Source organism: Hyperolius riggenbachi, chromosome 5, assembly GCF_040937935.1.
Source record: "Hyperolius riggenbachi isolate aHypRig1 chromosome 5, aHypRig1.pri, whole genome shotgun sequence".
NCBI lineage: Eukaryota > Metazoa > Chordata > Amphibia > Anura > Hyperoliidae > Hyperolius > Hyperolius riggenbachi.
Genome location: NC_090650.1, coordinates 322,851,039 through 322,878,765, shown reverse-complemented (window position 1 = coordinate 322,878,765; position 27,727 = coordinate 322,851,039). Strand labels below are relative to the sequence as shown.

The window sequence follows — 27,727 nt, the reverse complement described above, 5'->3', positions numbered from 1 at the left end:
CATACATACTTGTAGTGCTTCCTCTCCAGAAGCTATTGCTGCCACAGCTGCTGCCCAATTGTGTACAATCGGTGCATGGCAGAAGATTCTGCCCATCATTTTTAACCACTTCCCGACCGCCGTATTGACAAATGGCGGCCGGGAAGTGGACCCCGCAAGGACCGCCGTATTGACAAATGGCGGCGGTCCTTGTAGGGGCATGGGCGGAGCGATCGCGTCATCAGTGACGCGATCCTCCGCCTCCGCCTGGCGCCGCTCACCCGCCGCAACATCCCGCCGGCCATACGGAAGCGCCGGCGGGATGTTAACCCGACGATCGCCGCATACAAAGTGTATAATACACTTTGTAATGTTTACAAAGTGTATTATACAGGCTGCCTCCTGCCCTGGTGGTCCCAGTGTCCAAGGGACCACCAGGGCAGGCTGCAGCCACCCTAGTCTGCACCAAGCACACTGATTCCCCCCCCCCCTGCCCCAGATCGCCCACAGCACCCATCAGACCCCCCCCCCTGCCCACCCCCAGACCCCTGTTTGCACCCAATCACCCCCCTAATCAATCACTCCCTGTCACTATCTGTCAACGCTATTTTTTTTATCCCCCCCTAGCCCCCTGCTCCCTCCTGATCACCCCCCCACCCCTCAGATTCTCCCCAGACACCCCCCCCCCCATGTACTGTATGCATCTATCCCCCCTGATCACATGTCAATCACCTGTCAATCACCCATCAATCACCCCCTATCACCACCTGTCACTGTTACCCATCAGATCAGACCCTAATCTGCCCCTTGCGGGCACCCAATCACCCGCCTACATGCTCAGATTGCCCTCAGACCCCCCCTTATCAATTTGCCAGGGCATTATTTACATCTGTCCTTCCCTGTAATAACCCACTGATCACCTGTCAATCACCTGTCAATCACCCATCAATCACCCCCTGTCACTGCCACCCATCAATCACCCCCTGTCACTGCCACCCATCAATCACCCGCTGTCACTGCCACCCATCAATCAGCCCCTAACCTGCCCCTTGCGGGCAATCTGATCACCCACCCACACCAATAGATCGCCCGCAGATCCGACGTCCGATCACCTCCCAAGTGCAGTGTTTACATCTGTTCTCTACCCTAAACACCCACTAATTACCCATCAATCACCCCCTGTCACTGCTACCTATCAGATTATACCCCTATCTGCCCCTAGGGCACTCAATCACCCGCCCACACCCTCAGAATGCCCTCAGACCCCAGCCCTGATCACCTCGCCAGTGCATTGCTTGCATCTATTCCCCCCTCTAATCACACCTTGAGACACCCATCAATCACCTCCTGTCACCCCCTAGCACATCTACCCATCAGATCAGGCCCTAATTTGCCCCGTGTGGGCTCCTGATCGCTCGGCCAAACCCTTCAGATCCCCCTCAGACCCCCTTCCGATCACCTCCCCAGTGCATTGATTGCATCTATTTTCCCCTCTAACCACCCCCTGAGACTCCCATCAATCACCTCCTGTCACCCCCCTAGCACTCCTATCCATCAGATCAGGCCCAATACAACCTGTCATCTAAAAGGCCACCCTGCTTATGACCGGTTCCACAAAATTCGCCCCCTCATAGACCACCTGTCATCAAAATTTGCAGATGCTTATACCCCTGAACAGTCATTTTGAGACATTTGGTTTCCAGACTACTCACGGTTTTGGGCCCGTAAAATGCCAGGGCGGTATAGGAACCCCACAAGTGACCCCATTTTAGAAAAAAAGACACCCCAAGGTATTCTGTTAGGTGTATGACGAGTTCATAGAAGATTTTATTTTTTGTCAACAGTTAGCGGAAATTGATTTTTTATTGTTTTGTTTTTTTGCACAAAGTGTCATTTTTCACTAACTTGTGACAAAAAATAAAATCTTCTATGAACTCGCCATACACCTAACGGAATACCTTGGGGTGTCTTCTTTCTAAAATGGGGTCACTTGTGGGGTTCCTATACTGCCCTGGTATTTTAGGGGCCCTAAAACCGCGAGGAGTAGTCTAGAAAACAAACGCCTCAAAATGACCTGTGAATAGGACGTTGGGCCCCTTAGCGCACCTAGGCTGCAAAAAAGTGTCACACATGTGGTACCGCCGTACTCAGGAAAAGTAGTATAATGTGTTTTGGGGTGTATTTTTACACATACCCATGCTGGGTGGGAGAAATTTCTATGTAAATGGACAATTGTGTGTAAAAAAAAATCAAACGATTGTCATTTACAGAGATATTTCTCCCACTTAGCATGGGTATGTGTAAAAATACTCCCCAAAACACATTATACTACTACTCCTGAGTACGGCGGTAGCACATGTGTGGCACTTTTTTACACCCTAAGTACGCTAAGGGGCCCAAAGTCCAATGAGTACCTTTAGGATTTCACAGGTCATTTTGCGACATTTGGTTTCAAGACTACTCCTCACGGTTTAGGGCCCCTAAAATGCCAGGGCAGTATAGGAACCCCACAAATGACCCCATTCTAGAAAGAAGACACCCAAAGGTATTCCGTACGGAGTATGGTGAGTTCATAGAAGATTTTATTTTTTGTCACAAGTTAGCGAAAAATGACACTTTGTGAAAAAAAACAATTAAAATCAATTTCCGCTAACTTGTGACAAAAAAATAAAAACTTCTATGAACTCACCATACTCCTAACGGAATACCTTGGGGTGTCTTCTTTCTAAAATGGGGTCATTAGTGGGGTTCCTATACTGCCCTGGCATTTTAGGGGCCCTAAACCGTGAGGAGTAGTCTTGAAACAAAAATGACCTGTGAAATCCTAAAGGTACTCATTGGACTTTGGGCCCCTTAGTGCAGTTAGGGTGCAAAAAAATGCCTCACATGTGGTATCGCCGTACTCGGGAGAAGCAGTACAATGTGTTTTGAGGTGTATTTTTACACATACCCATGCTGGGTGGGAGAAATACCTCTGTAAATGACAATCTTTTGATTTTTTTTTACACACAATTGTCCATTTACAGAGTTATTTCTCCCACCCAGCATGGGTATGTGTAAAAATACACCCCAAAACACATTGTACTATTTCTCCCGAGTACGGCGATACCACATGTGTGGCACTTTTTTGCACCCTAACTGCGCTAAGGGGCCCAAAGTCCAATGAGTACCTTTAGGATTTCACAGGTCATTTTGAGAAATTTTGTTTCAAGACTACTCCTCACGGTTTAGGGCCCCTAAAATGCCAGGACAGTATAGGAACCCCACAAATGACTCCATTTTAGAAAGAAGACACCCCAAGGTATTCTGTTAGTAGTACGGTGAGTTCATAGAAGATTTTATTTTTTGTCACAAGTTAGCGGAAATTGATTTTTATTGGTTTTTTTCACAAAGTGTCATTTTCCGCTAACTTGTGACAAAAAATAAAATCTTCTATGAACTCACCGTACTACTAACGGAATACCTTGGGGTGTCTTCTTTCTAAAATGGGGTCATTTGTGGGGTTCCTATACTGTCCTGGCATTTTAGGGGCCCTAAACCGTGAGGAGTAGTCTTGAAACGAAATTTCTCAAAATGACCTGTGAAATCCTAAAGGTACTCATTGGACTTTGGGCCCCTTAGCGCAGTTAGGGTGCAAAAAAGTGCCACACATGTGGTATCGCCGTACTCAGGAGAAGTAGTATAATGTGTTTTGGGGTGTATTTGTACACATAACCATGCTGAGTGGGAGAAAGATCTCTGTAAATGGACAATTGTATGTAAACAAAAAATTAAAAAATTGTCATTTACAGAGATATTTCTCCCACCCAGCATCGGTATGTGTAAAAATACACCCCAAAACACATTATACTACTTCTCCTGAGTACGGCAATACCACGTGTGGCACTTTTTTGCAGCCTAACTGCGCTAAGGGGCCCAAAGTCCAATAAGCACCTTTAGGCTTTACAGGGGTGCTTACAAATTAGCACCCCCCAAAATGCAAGGACAGTAAACACACCCCACAAATGACCCCATTTTGGAAAGTAGACTGAAAGGTTGTAATAATGTGCTGCTTAAATCACCCCGATATTAAAATATATACAGCACATCACAATTTCTTAAAAATGACATCATTGCTTCAACTAGTCAGCAGCACATTCCTCCAGACAGTGCTTTACAGATACATTAATAATTAACACTCTAGAAGTTCCAGGCACCTGAATACAAAACCTGTATTTCAATACCCAGTTGGTATATTACCATACAAGCCACTGTGACAGAGATCTGAAGACTCAGACCTATTCATGCATTGTTGTTAAAAAACCTGGTCTATTGAGAAATTAACACATGTAACAAAGTCTACCTCTGCCAGTTGTTTACAGAATAACAAATCCTATTGTCTCTGCTGTCTGTACCATGTCTATGCTATTGTTTCAAATATTTTCTATGTGCACTCCGGTCTAATCTGGTTTTTCCCTAACATCAGGGTGTATATAAGATTGACCTGTAAATAAAGATTTCAGATGCTGTTCCACCAATTTAAGTGTTTGTGGTTCTGTATCTCCCAGCTGGAAGAGAGGGTATTCACTTGGATTGGGGGAGAACTTTAACCTGGGTTGCAGATTATTCTGCTAAGTCATCTTGTAGCTGCCTCCGCTGAAATTGAGCTAACATAGACCCTTCAAGGTATTCAGAGAGGGGCATGGTGAGTCCGTGGCAGATTTCATTTTTTTTTGTCGCAAGTTAGAAGAAATGGAAACTTTTTTTTTTTTTTGTCACAAAGTGTCATTTTCCGCTTACTTGTGACAAAAAATAATATCTTCTATGAACTCACTATGCCTCTCAGTGAATACTTTGGGATGTCTTCTTTCCAAAATGGGGTCATTTGGGGGGTATTTATACTATCCTGGAATTCTAGCACCTCATGAAACATGTCAGGTGGTCAGAAAAGTCATAGATGCTTGAAAATGGGAAAATTCACTTTTTGCACCATAGTTTGTAAACGCTATAACTTTTACCCAATCCAATAAATATACACTGAATGGTTTTTTTTAATCAAAAACATGTTTGTCCACATTTTTAGCGTTGCATGTATACAGAAATTTTACTTTATTTGAAAAATGTCAGCACAGAAAGTTAAAAAAAATAATTTTTTTGCCAAAATTCATGTCTTTTTTTGATGAATATACTAAGTAAAATTAGCAGGAGCAATCAAATAGCACCAAAAGAAAGCTTTATTAGTGACAAGAAAAGGAGCCAAAATTCATTTAGGTGGTAGGTTGTATGAGCGAGCAATAAACCGTGAAAGCTGCAGTGGTCTGAAAGGAAAAAAAGTGGCCGGTCCTTGGGTGGGGTAAAGCCCTACGTCCTCAAGTGGTTAAAATGGCAGCGACCCCAAAACTGCTTCCAGGTCATTTTGCTGTTCACTAGTCCTCCAGCGATCATGCACAAGATGGCAGTTGAGGAGGAGAAAGCTGGAACATTCAAAGAGCACACAAAATGCTTCCGGCCTGACAGTGCGACTGGTATTGCAGACGCCACTGTGACGAAGGGAAGAACCGGGAGGACTTGGTCTTAATAAATGTAACTGTGAATCTCATGAGATGCCCAATAATATCTGAGTATGCTTGAATGCACACTCACAAGGTCAGTTCAGGTATGCTTGAACATCAAAGCAAGACCATTGGTTAAAGCCATTTATATGATGTCATAAGTTTTTTTTTTTCCCCAAACAGGAATTATCAAAAATCACAATGCCTGTTATATTCAATGAGCCACTGAGCTTTCTACAGCGCCTCTCAGAATACATGGAGCACACATACCTCATTCACAAAGCAAACCTCTGCACTGACCCTGTGGAACGCATGCAGGTAACCTCTCTTCCATTGCAACTCTGTCTTTTACAATATATGCACTGTCATTGGTAACACACTTTTTTCTTGAAAAATTGAAACATGCCAAAGCTGGGTCATCATACAAACTCTGAGAGTCCAGGAAGACCCAATCTTTATCAGTAATGGTTTCTGGAAGTCACAATAATGTTGAAGCACAGCAAATGAGCTACAAGTCCCATTGATAAATGAGATGAGGGGTTCCAGTGTTTATCAGCACAGTGGATGAACTCCAAGTCCTAGAAAAGCTACAGATCTTAGTAGAGACCACTAATGATGTTTTTGGCCAATCTTACCAAATCTATGTAATAGAAAGGTCCTAGATGCTGCAGCAGATTTACACTTCTCAGCTGTATAGGAGATGAAGTACACGTTCTAACAAGGTTCAAATGCACAGCAGCACAGTAGATGAAGTGCCACAGCTTGTAATAGCAAGATTACAGGACCACAGCTATCTGGAAGAGGGATCTGCAGTCAGATTCATGCACTCATGGTGGGCGCAATCTTTACACCCTCGCCCTGGGTGCAATTTAGCTTAGAAACTGCTCTGGTCAAGATGTTGGTAGGGCCGAGGTGTTCCTGTGATGCAATCATCCTTTTTATATAGTTTTGGGGCTAAACTTTTTTGCCTTCCTCCATACTTACATTTTCAGTTTATTATTAGGGATGGTGAATGACATGCAAATAGTTCCGAGTTGATGTAGATTTTTATGCTGATTTGATGCAAACGTATGAAGCTTGAAAATGGACCAATCTAAAGCCACAGAGTAACATTCTGTTTTCAAGCAGCATGCATTTATACTGTTTGTAACCAGGTTAACATTACACAGTCACCTGATATGTGGTTACTTGTTTGGTTTGCCTTGTGTTAGAATAGCTAATGATTCTGGGGCCATGACCTCAAAAGCAATGGAGTCTCCCAGTTTATTTCAGGCATGCTGTGACATTTGTATAACCATTTTCCCTAGTTTTTCTTTTATTTTGCTTGACCTGTACAGGAACGGTCATGCATTACCTGATATCATTTTTCTTACAGTGTGTTGCTGCCTTTGCAGTTTCAGCTGTAGCATCGCAGTGGGAGCGTACAGGGAAGCCTTTCAACCCTCTCCTCGGGGAAACCTATGAATTAGTTCGGTAAGAGATCCATTTGTACTAGTCAACAATGAAGAGTAGCAGGATTATTATTATTTATTGTATTTATAAAGCGCCAACATATTACGCAGCGCTCGACACAAGTTGCTCAAACTGGGTACCTCCTGGGGGTGAGGTGGCCTGCCTGTGCCTCCGGAAGGAGTGTAATCTGTATGCAAAACAAGAGAGAACATTCCGGGCTCTAGGAAAGTTGCAAAAAATCTTCCACCTATTTATTTCATCCCACAGCAAACGGATACAAAATGGGTGCGAAATAAATAGGTGGAAGCTTTTTGCACCTTCCCTGGTGCCCCGATCTTTCTTTCTTGTTTTGCACAACCTTTGTTACTAGTCCTGTGAAACAAAACCCAGATCATCCAGAGAAAAGTCTCTTTATAAACAAGTCAACTGTTAGCATATATGTCGGACATATAGCCTGCATCTCACATTATACTTACTGCATCTCTGTTTCTGACATTTATTAGATGTACAGAACTACACACAGAATTTTTCAACCTAGGCTCCTTGTTTTAGTGCACTTTAGTGATATTTTAGTGCAAGTTTGTGACATGCCCGCAAGTCTTTTATATATTTTGGTTGGTCTGTCAGTCATACGTACACTACTGCTTTCAAATGTTGTTCTGTGAGAAATCAACAACCTCTTAACACATCTTTAATTTAACGACCGCCTAACGCCGATAGGCGTCGGCGGGTTGTTAGTGGTTTAGCATTCCATGCCAGTTCACGGAGGGTGCCTCCGTGAACAGCCGGCGAGCCACCGATCGCGGCTCGCAAGCTAAATGTAAACACGCGGGGAAGAAATCCCCGCTGTTTACATCATACGGCGCTGCTGCGCAGCAGCGCCGTAAAGGAGAACGGCGATCCCCGGCCTCTGATTGGCCGGGGATCGCCGGCATCTGATAGGCTGAAGCCTATTCTAGACGGCGCAGGATGGATATCCGTCCTGCGCAGCCCATAGCCTGCGGGAGAAGCAGGTAAGGGCAGAGAGGGTGGAAATAGCTGCGGAGGGGGGCTTTGAGGAGCCCCCCCGCTACGCAGAAATAGCCGGCAGCGATCAGACCCCCCCCCCCCCCAGCAGGACATCCCCCTAGTGGGGAAAAAAAAGAGGAAGTCTGGTCATCCTGGCTCAATCCTGATCGGTGCTGCGGGCTGGAGAGCCCACGCAGCACCGATCATAGCAAAATCCCCTGGTCCTTAAGTGGTTAAGTGGTGGAAAATTAAAGCTATGCAGTAGATTATCCTACGCGACGAATCAAGAAGAGAGAAACTGATGAAAAGGAAAGCATTACCACCGTGCCCACAGACAGACCACGTTTCCACTCGTACACAGGGAAAGTAGTACAGCCAGATTTAACCATCTAAAAGCGTAGATAATTAGTCGTTTTGTAAGAAATTTAAATGGATATTGTTGAGAATATTGCACCAACAACTGGACATTAGGGACATTAATAAATACAACAATATCTATTTCTTGTAAGGCTTAATATTGGCTAAGTATTGGCTAAAGAAATGCACACCAACAGCAGTATAAATAGTTTATATTGGATGTAAACAGATTGATGAGCTAGATAAAGCAACATTTACACAAAATCTGTTGGGCCTCATACTACATGGAGGTGGAAAAATTGGTCAGTGATTGGCCAATCAAAATTGTATGTACCAGGCTTAAGGGGGAACTGAAGTGAGAGTGATATAGTGGCTTCCATATTTATCTCCTTTTAAACCATACCAGTTTCCAGGCTGCCCTGCTGATCTGTTTGGCTATACCGGTAATAGTGTCTGATTCACACCAGAAACAAGCATGCAGTTAATCTTGTCAGATCTGACAATAATGTCAGAAACACCTGATCTGCTGCATGCTTGTTCAGGGGTTATGGCTAAAAGTATTAGAGGCAGAGGATCAGCAGGGTAGCCAGGCAACTGGTATTACTTAAAAGTAAATAAATATGGCAGCCTCCTTATCTCTCTCACTTCAGTTGCCCTTTAAGCCTAGGCTGGAATTCTCTCCCTCCCCCAGAGCATTCTGGGAGACTGGAGGTTTTTTCTACTGGCTTTAGAACTCTCTGTAAACGAACATTCCGCAGAGATCACCTTCCAGTACTACATATTTTGCCTCCTGTGATAAATTACAGTATGGTAAATCGGGGAGAAGAAAGATTTTACAATGGGCAAACACTGACTAATTAATTTATAAATGTATAGTGTAAAAAAAGCAGTTGATTTTGACTACAGTTCCTCTTTAACCACTTCCCGACCGCCTAACGCACAGAGGCGGCCGGGAAGTGTGCCCTGCAAGGACCGGCTCACCCACAGAGGCGGCGGTCCTTGTAAGGGCATGGGCGGAGCGATCGCGTCATCCTTGACGCGATCCTCCGCCGGCGCCTGCCGCCGCTCACCCGCCGCAACATCCCGCCGGCCATACGGAAGCGCCGGCGGGATGTTAACCCTGCGATCGCCGCATACAAAGTGTATAATACACTTTGTAATGTTTACAAAGTGTATTATACAGGCTGCCTCCTGCCCTGGTGGTCCCAGTGTCCGAGGGACTACCAGGGCAGGCTGCAGCCACCCTATGTCGCACCCAAGCACACTAATTCCCCCCCCCCCCCTGCCCCAGATCGCCCACAGCACCCCTCAGGACCCCCCCTGCCCACCCCCTAGACCCCTGTTTGCACCCAATCACCCCCCCCTAATCACCCATCAATCACTCCCTGTCACTATCTGTCAATGCTATTTTTTTTTACCCCCCCCCCTGCCCCCTGCTCCCTCCTGATCACCCCCCCACCCCTCAGATTCTCCCCAGACCCCCCCCCAGACCCCCCCCCTCCCCCTGTGTACTGTATGCATCTATCCCCCTGATCACCTGTCAATCACCTGTCAATCACCCGTCAATCACCCCCTGTCACTGCCACCCATCAATCAGCCCCTAACCTGCCCCTTGCGGGCAACTAATTACCCATCAATCACCCCCTATCACCACCTGTCACTGTTACCCATCAGATCAGACCCTAATCTGCCCCTTGCGGGCACCCAATCACCCGCCTACACGCTCAGATTGCCATTAGACCCCCCCCCCCCCCCTTATCAATTCGCCAGGGCATTATTTACATCTGTCCTTCCCTGTAATAACCCACTGATCACCTGTCAATCACCCATCAATCACCCCCTGTCACTGCCACCCATCAATCAGCCCCTAACCTGCCCCTTGCGGGCAATCTGATCACCCACCCACACCAATAGATTGCCTGCAGATCCGACATCAGATCACCACCCAAGCGCAGTGTTTACATCTATTCTCTCCTCTATACACCCACTAATTACCCATCAATCACCCCCTATCACCACCTGTCACTGTTACCCATCAGATCAGACCCTAATCTGCCCCTTGCGGGCACCCAATCGGCCCGCCTACACGCTCAGATTGCCCTCAGACCCCCCCTTATCAATTCGCCAGGGCATTATTTACATCTGTCCTTCCCTGTAATAACCCACTGATCACCTGTCAATCACCTGTCAATCACCCATCAATCACCCCCTGTCACTGCCACCCATCAATCACCCCCTGTCACTGCCACCTATCAATCAGCCCCTAACCTGCCCCTTGCGGGCAATCTGATCACCCACCCACACTAATAGATCGCCCGCAGATCCGACATCAGATCACCACCCAAGCGCAGTGTTTACATCTTTTCTCTCTTCTAAACACCCACTAATTACCCATCAATCACCCCCTATCACCACCTGTCACTGTTACCCATCAGATCAGACCCTAATCTGCCCCTTGCGGGCACCCAATCACCCGCCTACACGCTCAGATTGCCCTCAGACCCCCCCTTATCAATTCGCCAGTGCAATATTTACATCTCTTCTTCCCTGTAATAACCCACTGATTACCTGTCAATCACCTATCAATCACCCATCAATCACCCCCTGTCACTGCCACCCATCAATCACCCGCTGTCACTGCCACCCATCAATCAGCCCCTAACCTGCCCCTAGCGGGCAATCTGATCACACACCCACACCAATAGATCGCCCGCAGATCCGACGTCCGATCACCTCCCAAGTGCAGTGTTTACATCTGTTCTCTACCCTAAACACCCACTAATTACCCATCAATCACCCCCTGTCATTGCTACCTATCAGATTAGACCCCTATCTGCCCCTAGGGCACTCAATCACCCGCCCACACCCTTAGAATGCCCTCAAACCCCAGCCCTGATCACCTCGCCAGTGCGTTGCTTGCATCTATTCCCCCCTCTAATCACACCTTGAGACACCCATTAATCACCTCCTGTCACCCCCTAGCACACCTACCCATCAGATCAGGCCCTAATTTGCCCCGTGTGGGCTCCTGATCACTCGGCCAAACCCTCAGATCCCCCTCAGACCCCCTTCCGATCACCTCCCCAGTGCATTGATTGCATCTATTTTCCCCTCTAACCACCCCCTGAGACACCCTCAATCACCTCCTGTCACCCCCATAGCACTCCTATCCATCAGATCAGGCCCAATACAACCTGTCATCTAAAAGGCCACCCTGCTTATGACCGGTTCCACAAAATTTGCCCCCTCATAGACCACCTGTCATTAAAATTTGCAGATGCTTATACCCCTGAACAGTCATTTTGAGACATTTGGTTTCCAGACTACTCACGGTTTTAGGCCCGTAAAATGCCAGGGCGGTATAGGAACCCCACAAGTGACCCCATTTTAGAAAGAAGACACCCCAAGGTATTCTGTTAGGTGTATGACGAGTTCATAGATTTTTTTTTGTCAAAAGTTAGCGGAAATTGATTTTTATTGTTTTTTTTTTTTCACAAAGTGTCATTTTTCACTAACTTGTGACAAAAAATAAAATCTTCTATGAACTCGCCATACACCTAACGGAATACCTTGGGGTGTCTTCTTTCTAAAATGGGGTCACTTGTGGGGTTCCTATACTGCCCTGGCATTTTAGGGGCCCTAAACCGTGAGGAGTAGTCTAGAAAACAAACGCCTCAAAATGACCTGTGAATAGGACGTTGGGCCCCTTAGCGCACCTAGGCTGCAAAAAAGTGTCACATGTGGTACCGCCGTACTCAGGAGAAGTAGTATAATGTGTTTTGGGGTGTATTTTTACACATACCCATGCTGGGTGGGAGAAATCTCTCTGTAAATGGACAATTGTGTGTAAAAAAAAATCAAACAATTGTCATTTACAGAGATATTTCTCCCACCCAGCATTGGTATGTGTAAAAATACACCCCAAAACACATTATACTACTTCTCCTGAGTACGGCAATACCACATGTGTGGCACTTTTTTGCAGCCTAACTGCGCTAAGGGGCCCAAAGTCCAATGAGCACCTTTAGGCTTTACAGGGGTGCTTACAAATTAGCACCCCCCAAAATGCGAGGACAGTAAACACACCCCACAAATGACCCCATTTTGGAAAGTAGACACTTTAAGGTATTCAGAGAGGAGCATAGTGAGTCCGTGGCAGGTTTCATTTTTTTTTTGTCGCAAGTTAGAAGAAATGGAAAAAAAAATTTTTGGCACAAAGTGTCATTTTCCGCTTACTTGTGACAAAAAATAATATCTTCTATGAACTCACTATGCCTCTCAGTGAATACTTTGGGATGTCTTCTTTCCAAAATGGGGTCATTTGGGGGGTATTTATACTATCCTGGAATTCTAGCCCCTCACGAAACATGACAGGTGATCAGAAAAGGCAGAGATGCTGGAAAATGGGAAAATTCACTTTTTGCACCATAGTTTGTAAACGCTATAACTTTTACCCAAACCAATAAATATAGGCTAAATGGGTTTTTTTTAATCAAAAACATGTTTGTCCACATTTTTTCGCGCTGCATGTATACAGAAATTTTACTTTATTTGAAAAATGTCAGCACAGAAAGTAAAAAAAATCATTTTTTTTGCCAAAATTCATGTCTTTTTTGATGAATATAATAAAAAGTAAAAATCGCATCAGCAATCAAATAGCATCAAAAGAAAGCTTTATTAGTGACAAGAAAAGGAGCCAAAATTCATTTAGGAGCTGAACTCCTTTCGAAAAATAATCTTTGCAAGATGCTGCACACAAAGATGCTGCACACACTCAAAAGATCTGTAGCTGCACAAGAACTGTTCCTGCCAAAAATCCATTCCTGCAAATTGCAATGATAGTCTATGAGATCTGCAGATCATCATACACACATGATTTAACTGACATTCATCTGCAGATCAGATCCACCAGGATGGATTTTCAGATCTGCGGATGATTGCTTGATCTGCAAATGAATGTCAGTTAAATCATGTGTGTATGATGATCTGCAGATCTCATAGACTATCATTGCAATTTGCAGGAATGGATTTTTGGCAGGAACAAATCTTTTGCAGATACTGATCTTTTGTGTCTGTACAGCATCTGTGTGTGCAGCATCTGGCAAAGATTTTTTTCTGATGTGGAGTTCAGCTCCATAGAAAAGACTGTGAAGGTATGGCTCTCATACTACATGAAGGGTTGTAAGATTGGTCTGTGATCTTTCATTTTCCAAAGACTTTAGTCTGATGTGTGTATGAGCCTTAAAAGTATTAGATACACAGGATCAGCAGAAGTGTCAGGCAACTGGTATTACCGTATTTTAAAAGGAAAAATCCATATCCATCTCAGTTAATAACCTTTAAAGAAGAACATTTCTTTGTTACTACTGATACAAATCCTGCAATAAATCTGCAGCGTGTCTATGTCCTGCAGACTTATTGTAAGCATCCTGTGTTTACAAATTAGCTGCTCTGCCATGGCAGATGAGATTCCTGAGCTGACCCAGCTGAGTGATCAAATTATAGTGGTGATTAGTTACAGATAAGGGAGAATTGGACAGGCTAAACTCTCTAAATGCATGGCACATTTCTGTATGTTTTCCTTCTGTCCTATGCAAGAGTTCAGGTCCACTTTAATTCTGCTACCAAAGACCACAGCCTATAAACCTAATAAAAGTTACAGGTAGTCATTCTACACCCTGCATGTTTACTAGAAGGCATGTGTTTTCTCTGCAGTTCTTTTTGTAAATGATGATTGGTAAAAAAAATGAAAAGAAAAAAAACTTAGAGTGATGTGATTACTCTAACGGGCAGTTATAAACATTTGAACAACATCCATTGCCTTGCAGGATAATATCTGTTTTTGTATTCTAGTGAGGATCTTGGATTTAGACTGATTTCGGAACAGGTCAGTCACCATCCTCCAATAAGCGCTTTCCACGCTGAAGGCCTTACCGGTGACTTTGTTTTTCATGGCTCGATATATCCTAAACTCAAGTTCTGGGGTAAGAGTGTTGAAGCTGAACCCAAGGGAATAATCACATTAGAACTTCTCAAGTAAGTGAAGTTTCAGACAAGTCTGTGTGCATCTGCTACTGATATTTCATGTGTTAAGAACCCAGGGATCATTGCAGGCTGGACAGCGAGATTGTACCCTGTATTGCTCTACTTATAAAACAATGGCCCAACAGAATTTATAGAGGAAATGGGAAAAAAAAGACGCAGAGAAAAAATGGTGCCACCCTAGGTGCCTATTATAAAAGCCACAATTTGCGGAAATTTGGCCGCATGGCAGTGCCTGTTGTTGGGTGCATCCCGGCACCAAAATGGACCTTCTTTGCCCCAAATTGCGACTAATGGTGGAAATGCAAATTGCGCCATTGCATAGCGGGCACTCTGCAGTGCCGAAATTTGCCCTCCTTGCCGCATATTGTGGCCTTGCAGGGGGGGGGGGGGAAGAGTAGGGTTAGGCGCCACGCCACGGGGGGGGGGGGGGGGGGGGGGGTTGTAAGTTAATGCATCACCAGGTGGGGCTTAGGGTTAGACATCGGTAGAGGGAGGGTTCTGTGTGAGAGTTAGGATTAGCCATAGTAAAATATCGATAAGCATTACCGATATCGGAATCCAGCAGTAGAATATCGCTAATTGTAGCGATATTCTACTAACTGCAGTCTGCAATCCCCTGTGCCCTTTTTTCATGTATGTGGGGGGAGGAAGGTCAATCAGCTTTTTATATGGCTGTCAGGCTGGATCTAGGCATAGTCTTCTCACACCCAGCAATTATAGCTGTGTATATCCTTGATGGTGAAGCATCCAAGCCCAGGGCCGTTTTTTCCACCGTGCGGGCCGGGCGACCGCACTGAGCGCAGACTGGCAGGACAGGAAGGGGGGCGCCGGCAAGAAGACACTGACTGGAGCCGCTGAGTGAGCAGGACAGGTGATGCGGGCCGCGGTACAGGCGAATGAAAGTACGCCAGTGCGATCATCACCATCCGTCCCAGTTCCCACACTCCTCCTGGGCGCACTCCTTCCGCTCTGACGTCACTGCGTGATGACGTCTAGCGGTGCAGGCCAGGCAGAGCGCCGATCATGTGTCTGTGTTCCCCTCATCCCCTGCCTGGTGACCCGCCCTGCGAGCGTGCTTTCCCCCCGGATCATCGGCGCCTCTCAGCAGGTGGTCACAGACAGTAAGTGACCTGCTGCTGCCATCTGACTTTCCCTCTGTCCTCTGATGCAAGACTGCTCTGATGTGTCCGGCTGGCCGCTATCAGGGAGGGGGAGGAGGAGGGGGGCGCTCTCTGCCCTGCAGCATTATTTGAAATAATGAATTTGACGCTGGGGTGCTAGGGTGGCTGCCAGCCTGCCACAATTACTTTTTTTTTTGGGGGGGGGGGTGTCTCTCTGGCTGAGGGGGTGTTGGAGGACCTGCAAGTGCCACTTGGGGGGGGGGGCTCTCTAGTTAAGGGGGTTTGTTTGCCTGTCAGTGCCACTGTAAACTGCACTGAGTGGGGGTCTGGCTGAGGGGGCCTGTGGTGATATTGCAACTACCACCCGAGACCCCCTCAGTCAGAGACCCCCCACTCAGTGGTGGTTACAGACAGTGGCACTGACAGCCAGGCAAACCTCCCTTAGCTAGAGACCCCCCCCCCAAGACCCATGTATTCCCAGCATTAGCCGGGTTTGGAATTGTAAACACCTGTAGGGGGGGGTTCTCTGGCTGAAGGCTTTTTGAGGCAATGGTGCAATTTTGTGACGTGTGACGTCACACTGTTGCTTGCAAGCCCCGCTCTGACGCCGCCGCCGCGCAAGCCAGTTCACAGAGCAGGGCTAAGGGAAGATGGCTGCCACCAAAGCCCTGTTCTGGAGACTATTTGTGTCTCCAGTACAGGGCTTTGGGAGCCATCTTCCTGTAACCCTGCTCTGCCTGACTGTGCGTGAGATTGGAGCTCGGAGGAGCAAGAAGTCCAGGGGAGCTGCGCGCCAGAAGCCGGCCGGAAGAGAAGACTTCTGTCAGGTGAGTACATTCTTTTTGTGGCCCAAACTGCGTTTATTATGTGCTGAAATGTGGCCCAAACTGCGTTTACAATGTGATGAAATGTGGCCCAAACTGTGTTTATAATGTGGTGAAATGTGGCCCAAACTGCGTTTATAATGTGCTGAAATGTGGCCCAAACTGCGTTTATTATGTGATGAAATGTGGCCCAAACTGCGTTTATTATGTGATTAAATGTTGCCCAAACTGCGTTTATAATGTGATGAAATGTGGCCCAAACTGCGTTTATTATGTGATGAAATGTAGCCCAAACTGCGTTTATAATGTGATGAAATGTGGCCCAAACTGCGTTTATAATGTGATGAAATGTGGCCCAAACTGCGTTTATTATGTGATGAAATGTCGCCTGAACTGCGTTTATTATCTGATGAAATGTGGCCCAAACTGTGTTTATTTTCTGATGAAATGTGGCCCACACTGCGTTTTATTATCTGATGAAATGTGGCCCAAACTGCGTTTATTATCTGATGAAATATGGGCCAAATTGCGTTTGTTTTCTGCTGAAATGTCGCCCAAATTGCGTTTGTTTTCTGCTGAAATGTGGGCCAAATTGCGTTTATTTTCTGGTGTCTGGGGTAACTGTTGCTGCATTTATTATTTAATGGTCATAGTTAGCTATATTTGCTGCTTTGGGGTTACGGTTACGCTCCACCCATACAATGTCATGGCCACAACCATTTTTCGCGCTGCGCGCGCCGCAAGCTCCCCCTATGCCCAACGCCAATAGCGCCCCTTGAATCCCCCCTTACCGCTCGACCCACATGTCATGGCCACGCCCACTTTCGTGTGGAATAGCCATGCCCATTTTTCGCCTAGGGCCACTTCCTGCGGTCTGCTTGGGGCCACAAAAACCTTAGCTGCACCCCTGCTCTGTGTCCCTCATCGCATTCTTCACTCCCTTCCGGGGTCCTGGGGTTCTCTCTGTTATATCGGTGGCGCCTGCACAAGTGCAGCGGCGAGGGACACATAGGCAGGAACTGGAGGAAGCCGTAGTTAAGCAGATATGTTTTTTAATGCCTGATTTTTACTTTAAAGGATACATGAGCTGGAAAAAAAAAAATTAACCAATTTGTTGTAGGCACAAGGGGAAAGGGGGGGGCGCATTTTTTTACGCTCGCCCTGGGAGAAATTTAACCTAGAAACTGCACTGCCTATTGTATGGTGCCTTTAAGTTTGTGCGCTTTAGACGGCCTCACAAGTGATTTACTCAGAGGCAGTAATATCATAGCATCTCATTTTTATTCCTCGTTTTATTCATCAGAGAATATTGTTTGCTTTAGCTGCCTCTGCTTGGCATGGAATATGGTTGCGTAACTTATTATCAGCCAGTATCCCTAGGTCTTTTTCTCCAAGTTTGACATTCCCAACTAGATCTAGTTTTAGATTTTATGAGGGGTGATTGATTGTTAGTGTCTGGGTGGGGGGGGGGGGGGGTGACTCCTTTTACCAGTGGATGGGCTTATCCGGGGCATATCCAAACAATGCATGTGTAACAGGGCTTTTATCGATTCTGCCTGCGCAATTACTGAGTGCATTGGTTTGGGGATCTACGGTTTCTAGCCTCTCTATGTAAACCCTTTTCTAGTCCTAACCCTGGGGTATTCTGTGTCTCTGTTTTGTTGGACTGATAACTACCCAACAGGTGTAGTTTATTTGAATGACTGTCCACACCTAGGGTAGTGGATGATTTAGTAGTCATAACGACTAATGGTCCTACTGATAAAGTATCCTGAGACTTTTTGTGAGAGCGCCCCCCTCTGCTATTTGTTTATAGTGGAGGTTTTTCATGGCCCAATTTTATTGTATATTGTATTTGCATTAAGATATGTTTTAGGTACTATAGTACCATTTAGAAGGGCGAATAGAGAGACTATTTGGGCCTGCCACAGGAGCCCCCAGTATAAGTTAGGCAGCCATAGGTGCCCCAAGTATAGGTTAGGCAGCCGTGGGTGCCTCCAGTATAGGTTAGCCAGCAATAGGTCCCTCCCCCCTGCAGGCTGTCGAAATACAGAGCAACAGCAGCACATGGGACTCAGCCGTGGGGAAAGGGACCCAACTCCTCCCTCCTACTCCTCGGGTCCACCTCTGTGCTCCCCCGTCCATTGAAAGAGCTGTCCAGCAGTGGGAAGTTAGCAATAACTTACCTTCCGGACTCCAGGTGATGCTCACGTGCTGCCGGGCTGCTTTCTCTGTGTACATTGCTGCTCACATGAAGTAGTGAAACTACTACTTACTACTTCCTGTGATCAGCGATGTACAAAGAGAGAACAGCCCGGCAGCACGTGAGCATCACCTGGAGCCCAGAAGGTAAGTTATTGCTAACTCCCCACTGCTGGACATCTCTTTCCACGGAGGTGGGAGCACAGAGGGAGACCCGAGTAGAGGGAGGGAGGAAAGAGTAGGCTCCCTCTCCCCGTGGCCGAGTCCCATGTGCTGCCCTGCACTCCCCTCCCTCACTGCGCCCCGGGTGGTCACCAGGCCCACCTGCCCCTAGAAACGGGATTGTTCCTATGCCTCAAAATGGCCTTGCTCTCAGCAAAAAAATAAAAATAAATAATAGAAATCTTGAAGTGTCTAGGGAGAATTTATGAGATATTCCTTACAGTCGAAGTCCTACACACAACCTCTATGTGCTCTAGCAGAACATGAGCCTCTATACGTTGATAGAAAAATGGTGGTGTTGCTCACATTTGATTTGTCTACAGAAGTTTAATATAGTTGTCTCCTTGTCTTAGACACAATGAAGCATACACTTGGACAAACCCAACTTGCTGTGTACATAATATCATCGTTGGCAAGCTGTGGATTGAGCAGTATGGCAATATGGAAATTACTAACCACAAGTAAGTAGCCATATCGTCAGTTTCTGTAATGTTAAGGAATTGGCATTAGTGGTATTAATGTAAAAATTCTATTACAGAACTGGTGATAAATGCATTTTAAATTTCAAACCTTGTGGTCTGTTTGGGAAGGAACTTCACAAGGTAGAAGGACACATCCAAGATAAAAGGTATGTTGACAGTTGTTTTTCAGAATTAGATGATTAGGTAGCACTGGTAGATTAATGGCAAGGCACTATCTGCACGGAGTATGTATGTATGTTCTCCCCGTGTCTGCATAGGTTTCCTCCGGGCACTCCGGTTTCCTCCCACATCCCAAAAACATACAGATAAGCTAATTGGCTTACAATAAATTGGCCCTAGACTACAATGAATACACTACACGATACATATATAGACATATGACTATGGTAGGGATAAGATTGTGAGCCCCTCTGAGGGACAGTTAGTGACAAGACAATATACTCTGTACAGCCCTGCGGAAGATGTCAGCGCCATATAAATACTAAGTAATAATAATATTATTTTATATTGAATTTGATGAGAGTTAAAGGGAACCTGGAGCATCAAAAAGTACCCCTAGAGAGTACTTGCCTCAGGAGAGGGAAGGCTCTGGATCCTAATGGGGCTTCCCTCGTCCTCCTTTGCAGGCCTGTTCCAGCACTGGGCGTCCCCGAAAAGTGCTTGTTCTTGTCAGCTGGTTGCGCAGGATCTTCTAGCCTTTCTTCAGAAAAAAATGGATCTATGCTACTGCGTAGACACGAGCCATCTGCATTTGCGCAGTGGCACAGACTGGCGAGGGTTCAGCTAATTCCACTGGAACCCGAGTGGGATGGTGCTATTGCGCATGCACAGGGAGGCCACTCTTTGTGAGGCTAAGCGATGGAACAGGCTGACAAACGATCAGCCCATTCTTTATCTCTTTATGCCCCTGAAGACAGGCTTACTTCCAGAACTGCTGGTGTCTAGCAAGCCTATATCTTATAAAATGTACTGAGCCACACCAACCCAACATGTAGACAGCCTGTTTCGGACTGTTGGTCTTCCTCAGGGCATGGCAGGGATTGATATGGCTCTATGGGGCATAAAGAGATCATTTGCATATTCAGTAGTGATGCAGTTGCTCACTTAAAGCTGAATTATCTTGCATACATTCTGTTTAAAGAAGGCAAACTACACTGAACATTGATTTGTAGTAGGAGGACTTTTCAGTCTCTCGAATCCTCTATACTTTCCTAGTAGTTTTACCCTGACTTACCCCAAGCTGCTTGGGTATTCTGTTGTACTGGTCCAAGCCCTATCCCAGGACCAACCGTCCGAAACAGGCTGTCTGCATGTTGGGATGATGTGGCTCTGTAAATTATAAGATATAGACTTTCTATACACCAGCAGTTCTGGATGTAAGCCTGGCTTCAGGGGCATAAAGAGATCATTTGCATATTCAGTAGCGGTGCATTGTGGGAGACCACAGTCGCACATACCTTCTGTTTTAAAAGGAACCTTAACTGAGAGCGATATGGATGTTTCCTTTTAAGCAATACCAGTTCCTTGTCAGTCCTGCTGATCTCTGTGGTTGCAGTAGTGGCTGAATGAATCACACTCCTGATACAAGAATGCAGCGAATCCAGTCTGACTTCAGTCAGAGTGCCTGATGTGCATGCTTGTTGAGGGGCTGTGGCTAAAAGTATTAGAAACAAGGGATCAGCAGGAGAGTCAGGCAACTGGTATTATTTTAAAAGGAAAATCCATATCCTTCTCAGTTTAGGTTCACTTTAAAGAAAACCTGTAATGAAGAAAACCTCCCCTGGGGGGTACTCACCTCGGTTGGGGGAAGCCTCCAGATCCTATTGAGGCTTCCCAGTTCCTCCTCGGTTTCACAGCGGCGGCGAAAATCATCCCGGCGGCGATGTAAATATTTACCTCCCCGGCTCCAGCGCAGGCGCAGTATCGGCTCTCCGCATGGAGATGGGCGAAAATAGCCGATCTCCGTCATGCCGTTCTACTGCGCAGGCGCAAGTCGCCTGCGCAGTAGAACAAACCCGATGGAGAACGGCTACTTTCGCCTATCTCCGTGCGGAGAGACGCAACAGCACCCCCGCTGGAGCCAGGAGAGGTAAAGAAATCAGCGCTTATCAGCACTTGTCAGGCTTGTCGAGGGAGGATTCTGGGACACTTCGGGGGAGCCAGCGCTGGACTGCCTGCAGCTGCAGCGGAGGGGGAAGCCTCATTGGGACCCTAAAGCTCAACACACACCATACAATCTTAGTTGTACAGATTTACCAAATCTATGTAGTATAAGGGCCAACAGATTGAAAATTCCTTGAATGATTGATTGGATAGGCTCTTATACTACATGGAAGTGGTAAGATTGAACAACTAAGATTGTATGGTGTGTGTTGAGCCTTAGGCTTTTTGATACAGAGTCTCTTTAGGAAGGCAAAGTACACTTATCATTTTGGGTGACCGTTATTAAGTGTGTTTGTAGAGTAGCTAATCCTCGGAGCAAAGGTCAAATGATTATCCTAGATAATGAGCCTATACTTGTATTGTTTAGGGCTCATTTACTCTATACATGTTGCAGTGTAGGTTACAACAATGCATATAGTGTGTGATGCACAAGGACAGAAGATGTTGCATAGAAGCTGTCTGGTTCTTCCACTCATGCATAGTGGTGCAATGGATTTTCTCAACACAGTGCTGTGCACATTTCATTCTGCATCACAGTGCTGTACAGTGCAGTAACTAAGGAGCTGTGTGAGTTTTACATGGAACCTCAAGAACTCTATTGATGTGGAGCCCCAAAACTTACCAAGGACGCCTGACCCTGTCAGATAGGTGTAATCAGAGTAAGGAAACAGTTTAAAGATTGTCACTACCCGTGTTTCCCCGAAAATAAGACACTGTCTTATATTAATTTTTGCTCCAAAACCTGTGCTAGGGCTTATTTTCAGAGGATGTCTTATTTTTTGGGGAAACACTGGTAGTTTTCCTATACAAAATGTATGTACTGCATGCCATGCTGAAACACAAGCAGCATGCACAGAGCTTGTGGCTTGCAGATATTGGCTCTCACTTACAAGAAAATGATTCTGCTGATCATCTGGGTAAGAGTCTATTTCTTGCAGGCAGAGTACTCTGTCAGGCTCCCCAGAGCTATGATAGGATAAGCTGTGTGTCCTGGGAAAAGGTGAAGAGGTGAAGTGCTGCTGATGCTTATCACGACAGATCAGGAGGGCTGGTTCCAACAAAAACACGAATTGCGTGACACATATACAGGACTGTAGAACTCACATTATAATGCTGCTTTATAATGTTGCTCTCCTGTATCCAGGCTTTTTATGGAGTGTGACTTGCTGGTGTCATGTGGGCTGCTGCTAGGGCTTACATTCGGGGGATGTCTTATATTTCAAGCATGCTAAGAATTCCTGCTAAGGCTTATTCTCAGGGGATGTCTTACTTTAGGGGAAACACGGTATGCAATGCACATATAGAGGTGTTCATTATCAGCAGAACACCAATAAAAAGCTAATAAGATGGATGGAGGGCCAGGGCCCCTCTTTTCCAGGGGCCCCGGTGAGGACGTAACTTCTGCATCCTCTATTGCCACTAGTGCTGTACCATCCAGTGTGATTTAATGGGATTGGCACTGAAGCAATGCACATTCCACATCTTTCTGTATATTACATTGCCTCCTGTGTTGCGTAGAGTGAATAAGACCTTACACATTCTGACCACTACCATAACTGCTGTATTCTAGCTATGTATATTGTAATAGTGTAAGCATGTCATACAGAAATAGCACTTCATTCAGGCAGTGCCCTTGCTTCTTATTGGTAATTATATTTAGCTCTTGTGGTTTCCATTCTTTCTGCAGCAAAAAGAAGCTGTGTTGTCTCTATGGAAAGTGGACCGAGTGTCTCTACTGTATTGACCCGGCTGCATTTGACTCGTATAAAAAAAGCGACAAGAAAAATGTGGAAGAGAAGAAAAATTTAAAACAGGTAGCCGCTACAGAAGCAATGTGCACATAATGGGCAGTGCTTTATACAATTCTAATGTCACATTTAGTTTACATTTTCAGGTAAACAAAGTGAGCATGCCTTTCACATTTTTATTATACCTTTTCATGGGACAACACGAAGGATATGATACTTTGATACAATGTAAAATAGTCAGTGTACAGCTTGTTTACCAGTGTAATGCTGTCCCATCAAACTAACTCAACTCAGTCATTAATGTCTAAACTGCTGGTAACAAAAGTGAGTACACCACAAGTAAACTGTCAAATTTCTGTCCAATTAGACATTTTCCTTACTTGCGGTCGTGTTACAAGGTCTCAGGTGTGAATGGGGAGCAGGTGTGTTAAAGGACAACTGTAGTAAGCAGAATATGGAGGCTGGCATATTTTATTTCCATTTAAACAATACCAATTGCCTGGTTGCCCTGCTGACCTATTAGGCTGCAGTAGTGTATGAATAACACCAGAAACAAGCATGCAGCTAATCTTGTGAGATCTGACAATAATATCAGAAACATTTGCTGCATGCTTGTTCAGGGGCTATGGCTAAAAGTATGAGAGGCAAAGGATCAGCAGTACAGCCAGGCAACTGGTATTCTTTAAAATAAAATAAATATGGCAGCCTCCATATCCCTCTCAGTTGTCCTTTAAATTTGATGTTCTCGCACTCACTCTCTTACTGGTCACTGCACGTTCAACATGGCACCTCATGGCAGAGAAATTGCTGAGGTTTAAAAGCAAAACAACATTGTTATTCTCATAAAGATGGGATAGGCTATAAAAAGATTGCCAACACCCTGAAACTGAGCTGCGGCATGGTGGTCAAGACGACTCGCGACGCTGTAAAAAATGGGCATGGCCACAGAATGCAGTGGGTGTGTCCATAACATACAGTGGGTGTGACCAATTACAATTTCCTAGTAAGAGGGTAACCCAAAGTCTGTGGGGCCATGTTTTCTCCCTGAATATGAGTAAAGTGACCCTAAAAGAGCGAGGAGGAAATGTTCTCACCAAAAAAACACAGCCAATATTCTCTCGCACAACATAGTGGTAGGTATTGGATTGTGAGCTACTCTGAGAAAAGGCAGTAACATGACTATGTTCTCTGCAAACTGCTGCAGTAGATGCCAGTGCTATATAAATACATAATAATAATAATAATAATAATATGGTAGGACATTAGACTATGGCAGGATTAGATTGTGAGCACCTCAGAGGACAGTCAGTGACATGACTACGTACTCTATGAAGTACTGCTGAGGATGGCAGTACAATATAAATATATAATAATAATAAGCAGTTTACCCCAAAATACTAAGAATGTGTCGCAGCGTTCCGTTCCCACAACATAAACATAGTGCAGCAGCAACTCCCCCAAAAAAACAAAATGAGGCAGCGTCCCCCCCCCCCTCCCCCCCAGCTGCACTTAGTGAAAAAAAAAACACCATCGATATAAAATAGGGATTTCATCATAATACCTAATGGTAGTCAAGGTGCCTTTGTCTGGCCTGTAGATGTTTGTTCCTCCATGGATATGCCTCCCCAAACCATCAAACCATCACTTACCCACAACCAAACTTGCTAAGCAATGTTACAGGCTGTGTAATATTTTCTCTCGCTCAGGGAGAAAAGCACATGCCAGGGGTGGGCTTGCCAATTCTGGTATTTTATTGCAAATGCCAATACAGTTCCATAGTTTGAGGTAGAGAGCACAGGGTGCCAGCTCCCTCAGAGTAACTGTCTCTTGGAATCTCCTCCATGCCCTTAAAACTGTGCTGGGAGACACAGCAAACCTTCTGGCAATGACACATATTGATGTGCCATCCTGGAGGAGTTGGACTACTTGTGCAACCTCTGTAGGGTCCTGATATCACCTTATGCTACCAGTAGTGACAATGACCATAGCCAGATGAAAAACTAGTACAAAAAAAAACGGTCAGCTGCCTACACCTGTTAAACCATTACTGTTTTGGTGGTTGTCTCATTGTTGCCCCTCTAGAAAAAAGTACAGTCTTTTTAACTGCAGTTAACCTCCCTCGCATCTAATTTCTGCAGGATTTCTGTGCAAAAATTAATTTCATGAAATGTTTGCTTAGAACTTGCCAAAAATGTGTCAAGCAAGGCTCTAGTATACATTTTGAATATTATAAAAGGTTCAAACATCAAATCCTGTAAAAAAAAAAAATACATTTCGTTTTACCTTTCTGCCAGGACACAATTTCCCCACTCTTCAGCTTTTTGGCAGAAAACTTGCAGTTCTTCACCTGCAGAAATAAGACACTAAACAGCTGAAACTGATAAACAGTCCCTTCTGCTATTTAACTATTTCCATACCAGCAGTCTCTGGCCCCTTAAGGCCCAGAGAGAGCTGCTGCCGCAAAACAGCACTTACCGATGAATCGCTGCACAGACCCATCGCTCCTGCCGGTCACACCGCTCTCCCATCCCCACAGATCCCTCTCTTTGCCATCCCTATGACGGCAGAGCTGTGTGAGCCAGTCAGAAGCCACTTTCATTTCGTCTTGATGCTGTCCTTTAATGTAAGCCAATGAATTTGGCTTACAGTGATAAAAGGGTCAGGAGCCAATGAAATCTGCTCCTGACCTGATCACACACCTACGCCGTCGTAGAGACTGCAGTGCGAATGAGTGTCGGCGATGGGAGAGCGACGGGACCACACAGCGGCGAAGTTTGAAATCTGTGTCTTGTCAGAGCCGCACAGCCACAAGCAGTAGATTTCAACCGGGCTGGTCCGAAAGCGGTTAACTGACCAGATAACTATTCCAGATGTTTCATTTAAGTGCTGTGTGTGTGTGTGTATTTAGAAGACCTAATGGACTGTGGAGTCAACAGCTATGACCAACTTCACTGCATTAATAAATACTGTATGTGTATTTGTAGTTTTTAGTGTAAAGAGTTTACCAATCACTTTGTTCTACCTCTAGGGCACATGTGTCGAACTCCAAGCCTGGAGGGTCAGATCCATGCCAGTGTTTAGGATGGACTGAGAAGGAAAGGAATGTTTTATACCTGATGGATCACACCTTTCCTGATTCAGACCCATCAATTAATTTGAGCTGTATCAAAAATGTGTGAGGATCTCGGCCCTCGTAGGACCGGTTTGACATACCTGCTCTAGGGTCTTGTGTTTCCTTCCACTTCCTGTGATGCCAATCTGTGTACTTAGTGTAGGGGGTTTGTGTATTTCACAATCTTATGTTCCTATCTAAGTCTAGGGAGTTTTTAAGGAGAAGACAGTTAACCTCTTCGAGACTCAGGTAATTTAAATCTTCAACCAAAAAAATAGCACAGAAACAAACCAGTATATGCTGCTCAAAAACTGCACTTTATTTTGAGAGTATTATATATTTGAAAAATTACACACACACTCAATTTATGATTGTCAGAATATGAACTGGCATAATCATAAATTGAGTGTGTGTGTAATTTTTCAAATATATGATACTCTCAAAATAAAGTGCAGTTTTTGAGCAGCATATACTGGTTTGTTTCTGTGCTATTTTTTTGGTTGGTTTGTTTCACTACCAGTGCTGGTACCTGCACACCACACACACTATACTACCATTTACATCTTCCCGATTTTTATCCAATTTAAATCTTCACCCTGCTTGGAGCCTCTTATTCCTGCCAGGGTATATATTTCAATGTAGATCTCCTTATTGATCTGGTCCTGGTTTTGTATTGGGACTCTGGCAGTGCCAGGCAAGAACTTGGACGGTTTAGCCACCATACTTCCGACTGCACAATTAAGGTGTGTTTATAATGAATACCTTGTCTTTTCTTTCTTTTCTAGTCTGCAAGCACAGAGGAGCCAGATGAAATGCCACTACCAGACTCAGAGAGTGTACAAGTAATTCCTGGGAGCACCTTGCTGTGGCGAATACAACCTCGACCCTCCAACTCTGCACAGGTTACTCACTTTCCATCTGTTGTTTATACAATAGCAGCATATAATGTCCATCATTCACAGAGGAGTAGCTACTACAGTAGATTATCCCATCTCAGTTTACCTGTGTAGTATTACCATAGTTCAATCTGCTCTGTAATGAAAGGAGAAGGGAACTAACTTGTCTTGGAGCTTTACTACTGATCTCTTTCTGTTGGTTGTCCTCTAGCGGTATCACACACCCAGGGCCGGTTGTAGTAACAATGGAGCCCCAGGGCAAAAATAACTTGAGGGCCCCCTAACAGAAACCCCCTGACCAAAAAGCGGCATTAGGAGTCCTTAGTTGCAGCCAAATGTCCCTCCTGGGCCCCTGAGCTGGAAGCTGACCCTCCTTCCCAATCACCTCCCAACTTAATTGTGCTGCCTGGGGCCCCTGCAGAGTCTTTGGCAGTGTGTAGAGTCTCACCTGCCAGCCCATGTTAGATGCTACTATGCCTAAGACCCTGCAGGGGCCCCTGAAAGAAACAGTTAAGATGGAGGGGACACCTTGGTGGCCCCTACAGGCTCTGGGACGATTGCCCCCTTTGCCTCTATGGTAGCACC

At 45.4% G+C, this 27,727-nt stretch overlaps 1 protein-coding gene across 4 annotated transcripts in view; it reads left to right on the top strand.

Annotated features, from left to right (window-relative positions):
* The window catches only part of OSBPL1A (oxysterol binding protein like 1A), a 253,225-nt gene that overhangs the window by 203,317 nt on the left and 22,181 nt on the right, over nucleotides 1-27,727 (top strand). For all 4 annotated transcript variants that reach the window (XM_068237280.1, XM_068237278.1, XM_068237281.1 and 1 more), the window contains 7 exons: nucleotides 5,694-5,828; nucleotides 6,886-6,983; nucleotides 14,181-14,363; nucleotides 19,095-19,202; nucleotides 19,280-19,369; nucleotides 23,074-23,200; nucleotides 27,032-27,148. In XM_068237280.1, coding sequence (XP_068093381.1) covers nucleotides 5,694-5,828; nucleotides 6,886-6,983; nucleotides 14,181-14,363; nucleotides 19,095-19,202; nucleotides 19,280-19,369; nucleotides 23,074-23,200; nucleotides 27,032-27,148 — 858 coding nt within the window. The remainder of the gene's footprint in view (nucleotides 1-5,693; nucleotides 5,829-6,885; nucleotides 6,984-14,180; nucleotides 14,364-19,094; nucleotides 19,203-19,279; nucleotides 19,370-23,073; nucleotides 23,201-27,031; nucleotides 27,149-27,727) is intronic.